This window comes from Ictalurus furcatus, chromosome 13, assembly GCF_023375685.1.
Source record: "Ictalurus furcatus strain D&B chromosome 13, Billie_1.0, whole genome shotgun sequence".
Taxonomy (NCBI): domain Eukaryota; kingdom Metazoa; phylum Chordata; class Actinopteri; order Siluriformes; family Ictaluridae; genus Ictalurus; species Ictalurus furcatus.
In genome coordinates, this window is record NC_071267.1 from 23,353,259 (window position 1) to 23,369,724 (window position 16,466).

The 16,466-nt window shown below is 42.7% G+C and overlaps 1 protein-coding gene across 1 annotated transcript in view; it reads left to right on the forward strand.

Moving 5' to 3' along the window:
- The window catches only part of ryr2a (ryanodine receptor 2a (cardiac)), a 222,034-nt gene that overhangs the window by 67,676 nt on the left and 137,892 nt on the right, over positions 1-16,466 (forward strand). The window contains exon 3 of the mRNA XM_053639919.1: positions 1,379-1,483. Within this exon, the coding sequence (XP_053495894.1) occupies positions 1,379-1,483 (105 nt within the window). The remainder of the gene's footprint in view (positions 1-1,378; positions 1,484-16,466) is intronic.

The window sequence follows — 16,466 nt, forward strand, 5'->3', positions numbered from 1 at the left end:
GCACACACTAGATAAAAATTTGTATATGCATATTTTTTGGCTCTATTTGAATATATATACTATACGGCCAAAAGTATGTGGATGCCTAACCATAAGCCCTATATGTGGTTCTTCCCCAAACTGTTGCCACAAAGTTGGAGCCACAATTTCCCTTCACTGGAACTAAGAGGCCCAAACCATGGTTTTCCACGTTTGGAGTGGAAGAACTGGAGTGGCCTGCACAGAGCCCTGACTTCAACCCCGCTGAACTCTATATTAATGGGGTCATGACATGAGAAATGAAATTTTCCTTGATCTTTTGACATATAATGAGGTTTAATTTAGTTTCATAGCTTAACACGTCCTCCTTAGTATAAATAAAAAGAGCATTTATTTATCCAAGGTCCAAAAATGGCTCTTTTGGATGTGGTAAGATCTGTGACATCACACGGGCAAATACATTTCCCTATGACTGATCTGACAGCAAGACATCTTGTGACACCTACTTTTACATCATCGCATCGTTGGGCCCGCCCACCGAGCGCCATACATAGACCAGAATCTTATAAACCAATAAATAAATTGGATAAACCAATCACAACAGACTAGGACATCTGACCAATCCGAGCAGAGTATGCTCTCTGAAAGGAGGAGTTTAGAACGAATCCATTAGAACGGATCATCCAACGAGTCGTTTGTGACACCGGGGAAAACAGGTAACGCTGCAGTTTAAATTATGAGCACGTTAAAGTGTTTTTTGATCTCGGATGCGTGTAAATCTACTGCATGAGACCTTTAAAACAAAATTAGGCACGTTTCAAAACCATAATAGGTGCGCTTTTTAGGCACAATATACTGTAAAACAATCTTTCTGTATTAATAACGTTGCGATGAAATGCGTGACACTGAAAAAGATTAAATGAACATGTTTATAATCGAGGAAATGTACACCTTATATTATAAATCCTGATCTACTTTTCTGACAATGCAATACATTGATATTGCAGTGGTTCGATTTGTTGTCATTACAAAATAAAATGTGATAACTTGAATATTTTATTCGTGTCAATATCAACCTGTAAATACGTGTAAAGAATCAACCTGTATCAGGGTATGTCTCGCATCGTGGCTTTAGTGTATCATCCCATGCCTAGTATTTATTTTATTTAAAATCAAGATGACACAAGGACCTCCTGGGATAGGCTCCAGGTTCCCTGCGACCCTGAAGGATAAGCAGTACAGAAAACGGATGGATGGATGACACATGGACTGACTGAACGAGTGTTTAAAGCGATCCCCGGGCCATGCTTCAATAACGTCATGATTATTTCAGCTCCGTGAAGAAACTGACGACCGACTGAACTGACCGAGTTAATCGGAAGCGTCTCTCTGTTTCCAGAACGTTCCTCCAGACCTGTCGATATGCACTTTCGTGCTGGAGCAGTCGCTATCCGTGCGTGCTCTACAGGAGATGCTGGCCAACACAGAGGAGAAGGCCGAGGGGGTAAGTGACAACCGACGTGCTAACCGTCCCTGGCTCTGCTGGGTAATGTTATACCTTCTCTTCTAGACATATTTATCACCCAGGATGCGCTGTTTAGACAAAAGTCATATTTTGTTTTGTTTTAATCCACATTCACTGATAACAAAGTGTTTATTAAACACGTATTTAAATGAGTAAGGAATAGATGTGTATTAGAGTTTTTAAGCAAATCGCATCAGTGTTGGAAAAATTACTGTAGATTACTAAGATTACTAACTATTACTATTACTAACTAAGATTACTAACTCTATACGTGGTACAGTTCATAAAATATAAATGACAAAATATCGGAAAAAGGTAACCACAGTAACAAGAAGTTTTTCGAAGTAGTAAAATGTTCGTCCAAATTGGATTTGCGATCCAGTGTTGCTTTTTTTTTTTGCAGAAAAATACTCGAATTGGCAAAATCGCCTTCGAACGAAATTGTTTCGCACGCTCTTTCAGAGTGATGTTTGTTGCTAAACGAGACCTTTTAGCTGTACTCATGTTCGATGCGCGTGAATCGAAGAGGGCTCTGGAGGGGCTTTGAATGCCAAATCGGGCCAAATCTGCGGAAAATCCGCAGTCATTTTGAAAAATGTTCATTTCCTCCAAATATTGTGAAGTCTGGTTGATTTTCGCATTCATCCCAGAGGGACCGAAATGTCAGGATTTAGTTCAGTGATAATGCTCTTTCAAACATTATTTCCTAATAACTGCCTCGCTGTGAACTGCTTGAAGAATGTAGCTTTCTGTCCTAAAAGGACGAAATGAATGATGTTAAATATGATGCGTGGATAAACGGCACAGAGTGGAATTCCTGATTTTGTAATTACGGTAAAGCAGCGATCCCACACAAAAAAGCACGGATCCTGGGGTCACGTCTTTTCTTCTTCTGCTCTTCAGTCACCGTGATGTCTCCTGGCACACTAGGAGAGTGACCTGATTTTGCTTCCCCCAGAAAGCAAAATGTGCTGGTGTTTCATTTTGACCTGATGTGAATTCACTAATATTTCGATCAGGTGTGCAAATACACACCCGGGTCTTTCACACGGGCTCGGCTGTAATCTTTTATTTTTATTTATTGATTTATTTTCTGTAGTGCAGGATGAACAAGAAAAGACAATGCACAGAAAGCATAATGGAAAAGAAATGAAAGGTTAAAAATACAGGAAGAAAGGCAGAGGGGAAAAACAAACAAATAAAGAATAAAGAAAGGAATATTGTGAAAGCAGATAGAAAGAAAGAGTAGAAAGTGAGGGAGAGAGGAGGGGCAAAAAGTTGGGACAGTATGGAAAATGCAGAAAAACTAAGAAAAAGAGTGAATTGAAAATTCAGTTCATTCCCTGTACTATATTCACAACACATTATTAGATGTTTTATTTTGTGAATTTAATTCGTCTTTGAAAATATACACTCATTTCAAATCTGGTGACTGCAACACACTCCAAAAAAAGTTGGGACAGTCGACTGTTTACCACTGTGTAACATCAGCTTTTTTTTAAATAACACTTATTAAGCGTTTGGACGCTGAGTGAAGACACCAGTTGGTTAATTTAGTAAGCGGAATTTCCCCCCATTCATCCATTATGCATTTCTTCACCTGCACAACTGTACGGGACCTTCGTCGCCTTATTTTGCGCTTCATAATGCACCACACATTCTCAACGGGAGACAGGTCAGGACTGCAGCAGGCCATGCTCGCACCCGCACTCTCTGCTTACGCAACCATGCGCTTGTAATCCGGGCAGAATGTGGTTTGGCGTTGTCCTGCTCTGGATGGCAGCATGTGTTGCTCCAAAATGTGTACATATGTTTCTGCATTAATGCTGCCCTCACAGATATGCGAGTTACCCACGCCATGGGCTCTGAGACACCCCTATACCATGACAGATGCTGGTTTTTGGACCTGACGCTGATAACAGCTCGGACGGTCCTTTTCCTCTTTGGCCCGGAGAACACGACGGTTGTTTCGTCCAAAAAATATTTTAAATGTTGACTCGTTGAACCACAAGACACGATTCCACTGTGCTACTGTCCATCTCAGATGATACCGAGCCCAGAGAAGTGGGCGGAGCTTCTGGACAGTGTTGATGTATGGCTTCTGCTTTGCATAATAAAGCCTTAACTTGCATCTATGGATGCAGCGGCGAATGGTGTTGACTGACAAAGGTTTACCAAAGTATTCCCGATCCCATGTCAGGATATCCATTACAGACTCACGCATTCAGAAGTGGTTTTCGGCCTTGCCCTTTATGCAGCGAGATTTGACCAGATTCCTTGAATCTTTTCATTATATTGTGCACTGTAGAAGGTGAAACGCCAAAAATCCTACCGATTTGTCTTTGGGGAATGTTGTTATCAAAGTGTCGGATTTTTCACTGACGCATCTGTTGGCAGATCGGCGAGCCTCGACCCATCCTTGCTCTTGAAAGACTCGGCCTTTTTTGGAGGCTCCATATATACTATGATTAGACGATCACCTCACCCGTTTCCCATCACCTTCTTATTTCAATTTGTCTTATCGCTATTAGTTCTAAATTGCCCCTGTCCCAACTTTTTTGGAACGTGTTGCATGCGTCAATCTCCAAATAAATGTTTGTCTTCAAAAAACTATGCAGTTGATTAGGTAAAACTTCAAATACTTTGTCTTTATATCGTTTTTTTGTTTGTTTAAATACAAGTCAAAGTACATTTACAAATCACTCCACTTTGTTTTTATTAGCATCTTCCCTACCGTCCCAACTTTTTCGGAATTGGGTTGTATATTAGAAGTTTTTTTTGTTTGTTTGTTTTTAATTAGCTGTCTGTTCACCTCTTATTTCATTTTAGATGTAGACAGACAGAGAGGTGATTATCAGTGGGCTTTAAGTGGCAGTAATGAGGTGTATCCCAGTTGAATGATTTCCTGCTGTAGAGTGTGTGTGAATTAGAAGTGTACACTATACTCTGTTCCCCCACACTGCTGCTAGTGCAGGTAGTTCAGTCTCACCGACACTCACACACACACACACACACACACACACACACACACACACACACTCCGCTTTGCTCTGTGTATTCTAATAACTCAAGTAGTTGTTGATTTGATATTTGAATCTAACCTACCACAGTGAAGAGAGGAGGGGGATCTCCTCTCCTGTCAACCCCTCTCCTCTCCTCTCATCTCCCCATCCCCTCCTCCCTTCTCCTCTCCTCTCATCTCCCCATCCCCTCCTCCCTTCTCCTCTCTTCTCCCCATCCCCTCCTCCCTTCTCCTCTCCTCTCATCTCCCCATCCCCTCCTCCCTTCTCCTCTCCTCTTCCCATCCCTTCCTCACTTCTCCTCTCCTCTCATCTCCCCATCCCCTCCTCCCTTCTCCTCTCCTCTCCCCATCCCTTCCTCACTTCTCCTCTCCTCTCATCTCCCCATCCCCTCCTCCCTTCTCCTCTCCTCTCCCCATCCCTTCCTCACTTCTCCTCTCCTCTCATCTCCCCATCCCCTCCTCCCTTCTCCTCTCATCTCCCCATCCCCTCCTCCCTTCTCCTCTCCTCTCATCTCCCCATCCCCTCCTCCCTTCTCCTCTCTTCTCCCCATCCCCTCCTCCCTTCTCCTCTCTTCTCCCCATCCCCTCCTCCCTTCTCCTCTCTTCTCCCCATCCCCTCCTCCCTTCTCCTCTCCTCTCCCCATCCCCTCCTCCCTTCTCCTCTCCTCTCCCCATCCCCTCCTCCCTTCTCCTCTCCTCTCCCCATCCCCTCCTCCCTTCTCCTCTCCTCTCATCTCCCCATCCCCTCCTCCCTTCTCCTCTCATCTCCCCATCCCCTCCTCCCTTCTCCTCTCCTCTCCCCATCCCCTCCTCCCTTCTCCTCTCCTCTCCCCATCCCCTCCTCCCTTCTCCTCTCCTCTCCCCATCCCCTCCTCCCTTCTCCTCTCATCTCCCCATCCCCTCCTCCCTTCTCCTCTCCTCTCATCTCCCCATCCCCTCCTCCCTTCTCCTCTCCTCTCATCTCCCCATCCCCTCCTCCCTTCTCCTCTCCTCTCCCCATCCCCTCCTCCCTTCTCCTCTCCTCTCCCCATCCCCTCCTCCCTTCTCCTCTCCTCTCCCCATCCCCTCCTCCCTTCTCCTCTCCTCTCATCTCCCCATCCCCTCCTCCCTTCTCCTCTCCTCTCCCCATCCCCTCCTCCCTTCTCCTCTCCTCTCATCTCCCCATCCCCTCCTCCCTTCTCCTCTCATCTCCCCATCCCCTCCTCCCTTCTCCTCTCCTCTCCCCATCCCCTCCTCCCTTCTCCTCTCCTCTCCCCATCCCCTCCTCCCTTCTCCTCTCCTCTCCGCTCCTCTCCTCCCTTCTCCTCTCCTCTCATCTCCCCATCCCCTCCTCCCTTCTCCTCTCCTCTCCGCTCCTCTCCTCCCTTCTCCTCTCCTCTCATCTCCCCATCCCCTCCTCCCTTCTCCTCTCCTCTCCCCATCCCCTCCTCCCTTCTCCTCTCCTCTCCCCATCCCCTCCTCCCTTCTCCTCTCCTCTCCCCATCCCCTCCTCCCTTCTCCTCTCCTCTCATCTCCCCATCCCCTCCTCCCTTCTCCTCTCTTCTCCCCATCCCCTCCTCCCTTCTCCTCTCCTCTCCCCATCCCCTCCTCCCTTCTCCTCTCCTCTCCCCATCCCCTCCTCCCTTCTCCTCTCCTCTCATCTCCCCATCCCCTCCTCCCTTCTCCTCTCATCTCCCCATCCCCTCCTCCCTTCTCCTCTCCTCTCCCCATCCCCTCCTCCCTTCTCCTCTCCTCTCATCTCCCCATCCCCTCCTCCCTTCTCCTCTCATCTCCCCATCCCCTCCTGCCTTCTCCTCTCCTCTCGCCATCCCCTCCTCCCTTCTCCTCTCCTCTCCTCTCCCCATCCCCTCCTCCCTTCTCCTCTCCTCTCCGCTCCTCTCCTCCCTTCTCCTCTCCTCTCATCTCCCCATCCCCTCCTCCCTTCTCCTCTCATCTCCCCATCCCCTCCTCCCTTCTCCTCTCCTCTCCCCATCCTCTCATTTCCTCTCCTCTCCTTTCCCAATGCTCTTCTCCCCTCCTCTCCTATTCTCATCCGCTCCTCTCCCCTCCTCTCCTATTCTCATCCGCTCCTCTCCCCATCCTCTCCTCTCCGCTCCTCATCCCATCCTCTCCTCTCCGCTCCTCTCCTCTCCCCATCCTCTCATTTCCTCTCCTCTCCTTTCCTTTCCCCATGCTCCCCTCTCATCTCCGCCCCTCTCCCCTCCTTTCTTCTGCACTCGAGCTGGGTGAATGATGTGAATTAGAGGAAACAGAGACACCACAGCGAGCGTAATTTCACAGAGTCCAAGAGAATTGTGAGGACTGCGCCAAAACACCCACCCACACAGACTTACACTCACACAAACCTCACTCTTACTGTCTCCCTCGCTCTCTTCATGCAGTAGTAAGTACCTCATGCACTCCTTTCCTGTTCCACATCTCCTCAATTCGGCCGAATTAAAAGGCATCAAAAATTCAACAAAGGTGGAGCGTAAAGAACTTTTAAACTATTAAAATAATCTATATAGAATAGTAAATTGTTCAGAATGCACTCTAATGCCCAAGAAACCATGGGCTGGGGTTTAAGAATCTCTACATCTATACCCTCATAAAAATGCACTCACCATGAATATGCATTAATATGCAAATTTGAAACGCTTCATGTCCTCCTAATGTGTAGGAGGTTTAGTGATGTATTTAACGGTAGCCGTCCAAAACTATGTGTTCCTCTTTGTGGTTAAATATTTACAGTTACCATGCTGTCGACCACTACTAATAATCATACCAGAGAGTGAGAGGTTCAAGACAAAATGAACTTGTATGTAATGCTCCACATATTGATATATAAAAAAAAAAGTCACCTACATCACCACAAGTTGTTTGGAAGGGTTTCAAGAAAAAAGCCTCTACTCTCATCCAAAAACATCTCGAGCGTCTTCAGTTTGCCAGACACTACTGGAACTTCAAATGGGATCGGGGTCTATGGTCAAATGACCATAGATGATCATGATCAAATGACCAGATGAAACCAAAATAGAGCTTTTTGGTAATAAACACCAGAGGTGGTTTTGGTACACAGAGAGGTAGCCATATGCAAAAGTACCTCATGCCCACGGTTAAATATGGTGGTGGCTCTTTAATGTTTTGGGGCTGTTTTTTCTGCCAGATGAGCTGGACATTTTGTTAGGATACATTGCATCATGAACTCTATCAAATATCAACAGATATTAAATGAAAACCTGAGTGCATCTGCCAGGAAGGATATCAATATTAGTGGAGTGCACTGTATCGTAATCTATTTTCAGGATTATTATTATGAAGTATACGGTCATGTATCACTCTGTGATATCTACAAGTAAGCTTATAAAATAATTAAATAAATAAATAAATAATAATAATATTTTTTTTTTTAAAAATTCTGATGACCAGAGTGTAAATATAATATAAAATTAAACATATAAAAATAAATACCTCTATAATATATAATAACATTATACTTATTCCATGTCTCCTACAAATAATATGCTTTCTTGAGTATAAAGACAGGCACATGAAAGCTCAGTGAACAGCATTCTTTAATTACGTGCAACCAAAAATAAAAAATATATATAGATATAATAGTTGGCAAGCTATGATAGTGAAAATAAAATACGACGAATAAGGCTGTTCAAAATAGATTAAACCTGGATCATTTCAGGAGCTTTATCCCTATCAAAGTTTCTGCTATCATATCTGTTAAAATAACCGTTACTCTTCGGCTCCGTTAAGACTCCATTAACGTACCTGAGGTGGTCTGATCGGTCCTGTGAGGACGTGCTGATAGAGATTGGCTGCAGCCTGTAGGTATTATAGCCATTATTTTGGGAATGTCAACATTGCGCAACCTCACACAAAATATCGGTTTGTAGAATGAAATAAGTTTCTGTGTGTTTGGTTAGCGTTATCTTTGAAGAGTTTGGCAAAGAAATAAACTGTGTGACCTTAAAACTCCATCTTTAAGCTGCCTCATTGGCTTAATGCGTACACAGTTAAAAGCCTGTTTGCCACATGGCACTGGTTTCTTCCCCTTCTGGATGATTGAAAATCAAGCATTTCTGTTTAATCACTGAGCTAGCTTGCAGTGTGTGAAAATAAATGTTTTCAGTTTATTAAGGCGTAAAACAGTGCAGGAAAAAATCAGAGCGCTCATATATCATAATGACACCTGTCTCACCACTCAGAGGAAACAATAATGGCGTTAATAAAAAAAAAAATCTGCATATAATTAATTCAGCAATTACCTTCCTCAAAAGCAGCTCTTCATGGGAGACGGTGGATATACACGTATTCAGAGCTGTCTGGAGCTGATAAAGTGGAAACTCTCGGCTTAAAAGGTGAAGCGGAGTCATTTATGAAACGATGACTTGGTAATGAGATCTCACTGCCAGTCACTGTGAGCAATTACCTACCTGGAATCAGCAAATATTTTCATTCATTAGTCGCTACTGCAGTGTTTCTGGAGCTGACACATGAGGGATCAATAATGAGTAAGTGAGTGAGTGAGATAGAGAGAGGAGGAGAGGCTAGCTCCAAGCTGCAGAACATACATTTCCATTTGCATTTACATGTACAGCGTTTAGCAGACGCACTTATCTAGAACGACTTACATAAGTGCTTCATGGCAAGCTGAGACATGTCGAGGCTCAAAGGTAGGTAGGAGGTGGTCTCTTTTTTTAAAATTTATTTTGTAGCCAAGTATTTAGATCTGATGTGGGCAGCTACTGGAAACATGTGGAGGGAACATCAAATTGAGCAGCTGCATTCTGGGTCAGTGACATGCTCCTGTCAAGAGCGAGCTGCGGTAGTCAAATCTTGATATGGCAAGTTACTGACAAAGCACCTGTTTGCCCTCTGGCCAGATGTAAAGAAGAGAAAGTTTGTTGTGCAGAAGGTTGTGTGCACTGGCAGGAGTTCTCCAATGTGATCTTGTAATGGGGAGGTATCTCCAGGTACTGTATATACATTATTTCTGTCTTGCTGGGATTTAGTTTCAGGATGGATGAGTTGAGTGTCATCAGTACACCAGTGGTATGAAAACCTGTATGAGGATATTACCTCACTGAGAAAGCTTTTTGCTTTCCTCAGAGCCTCACACAAAATGCAGTGAATTTCACCAAAGCTCATTGGAACTACAGTTAGATTTATTATTAGTATTATTATTATTATTATCCATCCATCCATCCATCTTCTACCGCTTACTCCTTTTCAGGGTCACGGGGAACCTGGAGCCTATCCCAGGGAGCATCGGGCACAAGGCGGGGTACACCCTGGACAGGGTGCCAGTCCATCGCAGGGCACAATCACATACGCACTCACACACACATTCATACACTACGGACACTTTCGACATGCCAATCAGCCTACCGTGCATGTCTTTGGACTGGGGGAGGAAACCGGAGTACCCGGAGGAAACCCCCGCAGCACGGGGAGAACATGCAAACTCCGCACACACATGGCCCCGGCGGGACTCGAACCCCGGACCCTGGAGGTGTGAGGCGAACTAAGCCACCGTGCCCCCCTATTATTATTATTATTATTATTATTGTTATTATTGTTATTTTATTTTCCCAGATTGTCTCCATAATTTAGTCAGCCAATTCCCATCTTCCAGTTAGGTCTCCCCCACCACATGGCATCAACCAGCCAGGGAGCGCGAAGGCTTCCTTCAAGTCACACGAAGCCAGCCGAGCACATCTATTCAAACTGCTGCTCTTGCAATGTTACTGGGTGGCATAACACACTCGGAGGAAAGAGTTATCTGCTCATTTCCTCATATTTGAGCTCATAGACACCCATGAATGGCTAGTGTCACCGTGACTGACAGAGAAGAGAGAGTATGCCACTCCTCCCTCCCTGAGGGCACAGCCAATTTGTCTCTCGTGGATGTCAGGATTCAAACTCGCCATCTCCATAAAACTAATATCACGTGTTTTGGCTGTGCACACCATCAGCATGTTTGCCGTGTACTCACGGTACAGTTTAACAGCGGATCCGGGATCATTTGGAGACGTTTTGCCATTGGTGGTCCTGTGGCCATTGAAGATTGACCCCATTACGAATTCTGTTAACTTTCCTCCAACGTTCCATCAATTTCAGGCTTTGGGAGGCGGAGCTTAGGGATCAGAATAACAAGAATGCAGTCCATTATGAGATGATCCCTATGCCTTACTACATCCTTCATAGTGAGACCTTAAAAGAAATTTGAGCATTGTTTGTCAAGCCAAAACCAGTATTTTATCATCATCCAATCACCGACACCTATCTAATCAACAACTTATTTCAATAATATTAATAAAAATCTGTAGCAGGTTAATTGTTAATCTGGTTGAGTAATAACAGAATGAAGATTCTTGGGATTGTGTCCATTGTTTTTTCACTTTGAATACAAAAAGATTGCCCTAAATGGACACCAGCTTAAATTGTGCTTCAAAAATGTGACTCTGTTTGGCCAACATGGCTGCCAACTTTATGTTACAACATAGCCACACAGTGAAGTGTTTTTCATGTGTATAGAGTCGCACTCTTTCTTAAACCAAATCACTGTGGTCACTGTGACCACCACAAACCTAGATTGAGATGTTTTAGGTACATCAAGAAGCGAGCACTTCACCCCAAGCATCCTGGCTGATTGATTACAGTTGGGGTACACGCAGAATGGTTGTACATTTAATATTCCGCCAAGTGTGTGCGCCGAAACTCCATCACCGTCAACCATTACAGAACGCTATGATGATATATTATTATATAGATTACTGTTATATGTGAAGGGTTTTTTTTTGGTGACACATCTTTAGGTACACGAGCCACGCTGAGTTGTCAGTACAGTAATAACTTTACCTGCTTTGGATTTTTCACTGTTCATATGCTTCATTTTCACTGCAGCACATTTTAATCCAAAAGCAACTAGTATGCCTGAGAATCTGCTGCAAACTCGAACCATCTCTCATGCTTGGAAAGTAGTTGTTTTATCTCTTATTTTAAGAACCTACCCGATTCTGTGTTGCTTTGATGAATATATATCATGACTTCATCAAAGTGTTTTTCATTACGGTGGTGGGCAGAGTTATTTCTCATCTGTGTATTGATTTTTATTTATTTATTTATTCATTTATTTGCTTTAAATGACCCTGTCATTTGTGTTGTTGCCAAGCAGCGGCTATGGCATCTGGGTATCTTATTCCAGCAAGGTTGGGATCAGCATTTTTTAGATTAATAGAGAAACTTTTAAAATAGCTGCTAATGAGACAAAGAAACTCATCCCTGTATATCGGTTCGTATGAATGTTTCATATTGATAAATAAGATAAAAAAAATAAAATGCTGAACAATTGTCAATATCCTAAAATAAATAAATAAATAATTTAAATAGTTGAAAATAATAATAAAAAATAATGTTACTGGGATTTCAGTTTTCTATTCATGGCGTATTTCCAGAATGTTAAGAAATTGCTAAATTAAATAAAAATATAAAATAAAATTGTTAACCCATTAATTAATAAAATTGTTAACCGTGAAACATGATTCTCACCGAAACATCTTTGCTCTCTAAAGAATACAACAGATGTCCTTGAAGTTGGAAGCACTTAAGTATCTTCATGATGCTCTTCTTACAATTACAGTATGTTTACCTACCTAAAGGTACAAAAGACATACCCTTGAGGGAAGCACCTCACGGACACCCCAAAAACCCCAATTTAGCACGTTTCTTTCTAAAAGTATGTTAGTATTTCATCTATTTTATTATTATATTTTTTTGTTGTTTAGAAAATGTCCAGAAGCTGGATGCGACCTCATCCCTGCATCTCTGAGCCCTCCCTTCAGCATGCCTTCTCGCTGACCGAACCCATTCTCTGTTTCTCTAAAAGAATTGTTCCGAGCAGTGTGGAATTAAGACCTCTTACATTTTTTTGCCTCTTCTTTGTTTTACCTCTCCTCATTTCCACAGCAAGTAGATGTGGAAAAATGGGTATGTCTGCATTTTTATGCACGCAGAGCATCAGCCAGCTCTGACAACCCTGTTCACCTGCCAGTCATCTTTCAGGCAATATTCTGCGTCAAAGATGAGCTACACATACCCCCCCCCCCCCCACACACACACACACACACAGCAGCAACATCCTCTCACACACCGAGGTTCAGTGTCAGCCTGAGGTGTGTCACCCAAGGACCAAGAAATTGCATATACCGTGCACTAAGCTGACCAAAAACATCTCATTGGCTATCTGATCTTGTGTATGTACAATACATCATGCAAAACAAAAGTCTGTGAAGCAAATTGCTCCTTCCTATGAAAGTTTGTCTTGTGAGAATTGACCCAGAATATTGTCTGAAGATAAAAATCCCATAAAATCATCTACTTTTTGTGTTTAGTCACAACACATTCTACATCATACCGCTACATGATCTGGACTGAACGGGAATGAGCCAAAAGGCTAGTCATTATTAGTCTGCTTGTGAGTGTGACTTCTTTAAGTAGGACATGTCCCTGGATCCACGTCCATTTTCTTACTTTTGGTACTTCAACCAAACATCAGTGTGCACCTCCTACTCCTCCTATTACTGAGCTGCTTCCTCAAAATGTCTACCACGCATGAAGCATACCCTGGTTTATTTTTGAGTACTTGTAGCCCGTTTACTGATCAGTATATACGGCATACTATATACTGTTGTTCGTATTCTTCAAGCGTTGGGATGAGCAAGGTTATTAACTATCAACTGCTCTGTCTCGATAAGTTCGTTTGGATATAAAAGCAGTGAAATGCATCCATGTAAAAGCAGCTAGATGGTGCATTGCCTTTCTGAGCTAATGTTAGCCAGCTAAACATGCAAACTACTGAAGATGTTCTTACAGCCATATTTCCCAGCGCTCAAATTGCCCTACACTTGTCTTTAGTTTCCTGAAGGCTACATGGCTTCTGTGGTATCACCAGGCTAGTGCGCTATCTAGACAGATGACAGAGCTAGCTACAGAACATATAGGAAACCACACATTTCATCATAAATCAGAGAGAGGTCTTGACAGGTTTTGTTGTATGGAAGCCGTATCTGGAAGGAACCTGCAGGTGGCTTAGTAACGGGAGGTGTATGAGGCACACAATGATGAGTGATTGTTAAAATGAACATTAATATCTCCTCCTGAAAGAACTCACATTCACCTCTGTCTTATTGAGGCTTGAATGTGAAAGAGCATGGAGCGTAGACATGTCTCATTTTTAGGAGTTCATCATGAGCCTTACAAGTTTTGAAAAGAAGTGTCACTAAATAAAGTTGATCAGAGCAGTGGGAAATGCGTTAGCACCATTTCTGCATTCTGGGGAAAAAATGACCATACAGTGGTGCTTGATAGTTCGTGTATCCTTTAGAATTGTCTATATTTCTGCGTAAATATGACCTAAAACATCATCAGATTTTCACACAAGTTCTAAAAGTCGATAAAGAGAACCTGATTAAACAAACGAGACAATAATATTGTACTAGGGCACTTGTTTATTGAGAAATATTATCAAATATTACATATCTGTGAGGGGCAAAAGTATGTGAACCTTTGCTTTCGGTATCTGGTGTGACCCCCTTGTGCAGTAATAACTGCAACTAAACGTTTGCGGTGAGTGTTGATCAGTCCTGCAGATCGGCTTGGAGGAGTTTTAGCCTGTTCCTCAGTACAGAACAGCTCCAACTCTGAGATGTTGGTGGGTTTCCTCACATGAACTGCTTGCTTCAGGTCCTTGAGATTCAGATCACAGACAGATGTCCTGAGATGTTCCTGTAGAATTCGATGGTATACTTCATAATTCATTGTTCCATCAACGTTGGCAAGTCGTCCTGGCCCAGATGTAGCAAAACATGCCCAAACCATGATACTACCACCACCATGTTTCACAGATGGGATAAGGTTCTTATGCTGGAATGCAGTGTTTTCCTTTCTGCAAATATAACCCTTCTCATTTAAACCAAAAAGTTCTATTTTGGCCTCATCCATCCATAAAACATTTTTCCAATAGTCTTCTGCCTCGTCCACATGATCTTTGAACTGTAGATGGGCAGCAGTGTTCTTTTTAGAGAGCAGTGGCTTTCTCCTTGTAACCCTGCTACGCACACCATTGCTGTTCAGTGTTCTCCTGATGGTGGACTCGTGAACATTAACATTAGCCAATATGACTGAGGCCTTTAGTTGCTCAGAAGTTACCCTGGGTTCCTTTGTGACCTCGTGGACTATTACACGTCTTGCTCTTGGAGTGATCTTTGTTGGTCGACCTGGGGACGGTAACAATGGTCTTGAATTTCTTCTATTTGTACACAATCTGTCTGATTGTGGATTGGTGGAGTCCAAACACTTTGGAGATGGTTTTGTAACCTTTTCCAGCCTGATGAGCATCAACAGCTTTTTTTCTGATCTCCTCAGAAATCTCCTTTGTTCGTACCATGATACACTTCCACAAACATGTGTTGTGAAGCTAGATAGATCCCTGTCCTTTAAATAAAACGGGGCGCTCACTCACACCTGATTCATCATCTCATTAACTGAAATCACCTGGCTGTAATTTCACCTTCAAATTAAACTGCTAATTCTAGATGTTCACATACTTTTGCCTCTCACAGATATGTAATATTGGATCATTTTCCTCAAAAAAATAAATGACCGAGTATAATATTTTTGTCTTATTTGTTTAACTGGGTTCTCTTTGTCTACTTTAAGGACTTGTGTGAAAATCTGATGATGTTTTAGGTCAAATTTATGCAGAAATATAGACAATTCTAACGGGTTCACAAACTTTCAAGCACCACTGTAACTTCTACTCATATCACTCCAGCTGATGCTTTTATGTTGCATTACGTTGCTTAGTGTCCTTTAAAACACCATCGCCTTCTGCCCTTGCTCTTTTGTGCTGCGTCATCACTGCATCACTTCTCGACTCTATTGACTTGCTCTGTAGATGGCTGCATGTCTGCTTGTCTACCCTGATCAGGGTCTGTTTGAGGGTCACAGACCAGAGAAGGCATGTCTTTAAGGTCATATGAACGTCTCTTCGAATTCGACTTATTAGCGGAAGCTTCAGAAGCTTAAGGCGATTTTAATAGCCGAGTTCTGACTTGTTACTAGTCTTTACCCTTTCGGTATAGTGGGGGAAATGACAATTTCAGGATTTCATGGTAGTACTGCTTACTTTTAGCGCTCATTAGCTTACATATCTCATGCTGCTTGCAATATGTACGACTTAATAACAGGGGAAATGTTAGGAAGTTACCAAACTAGCTAAGATTAGTGGTACACTTGAACATAAAGAATCCAACAAGCGTGTGAAAGCAGCGATATATGGACAGTTATGTTATTGATTCTGTGTATGGAAGCAACAATGACTCCGATTGGACAGCCTGGGATGAATATGGGCGTGTCCTTGGCATGTCCATACATTTAACAGATTTTGATACCCAGCTGTATAATATGATTAAGCTAGACATGTTTTTTTTTTTTTTTTTTTTTACCTTGACAGGGCTTAAAAAGCACTTTTTGAAGGATTGGTACCTACTGAGAAATCCATTCTCCCGCAACTGTATAGTTTTGCACTTATTTTCCACAATGTCCTGATTTCTCATGATTTATGTGCATTCTCTCTTTTTTTTTTTTAAATTTTAAAGACAATACCATAACACCCGTCTCTTTGCAGGATAGTACAGATGTAGAAGCGATGCACAGTTAAGCCTCATGAGAGCCTCAGATCATGAAGTACACCAATTTACGAAAAACGATAATCAATATTCATTAGACGGTCAGTGAAGGCTGGAGTATTAGTAAAGCTGTAGATCGATATGTTTTATGCAGCTCTTAAAATGGAAAGGTATACTTAAGCAAGAAATAATATTTATACTATATATTATAATTTTCCTAATATTGTCAATCAGCCAGATTTCTTTGGCCAGATGA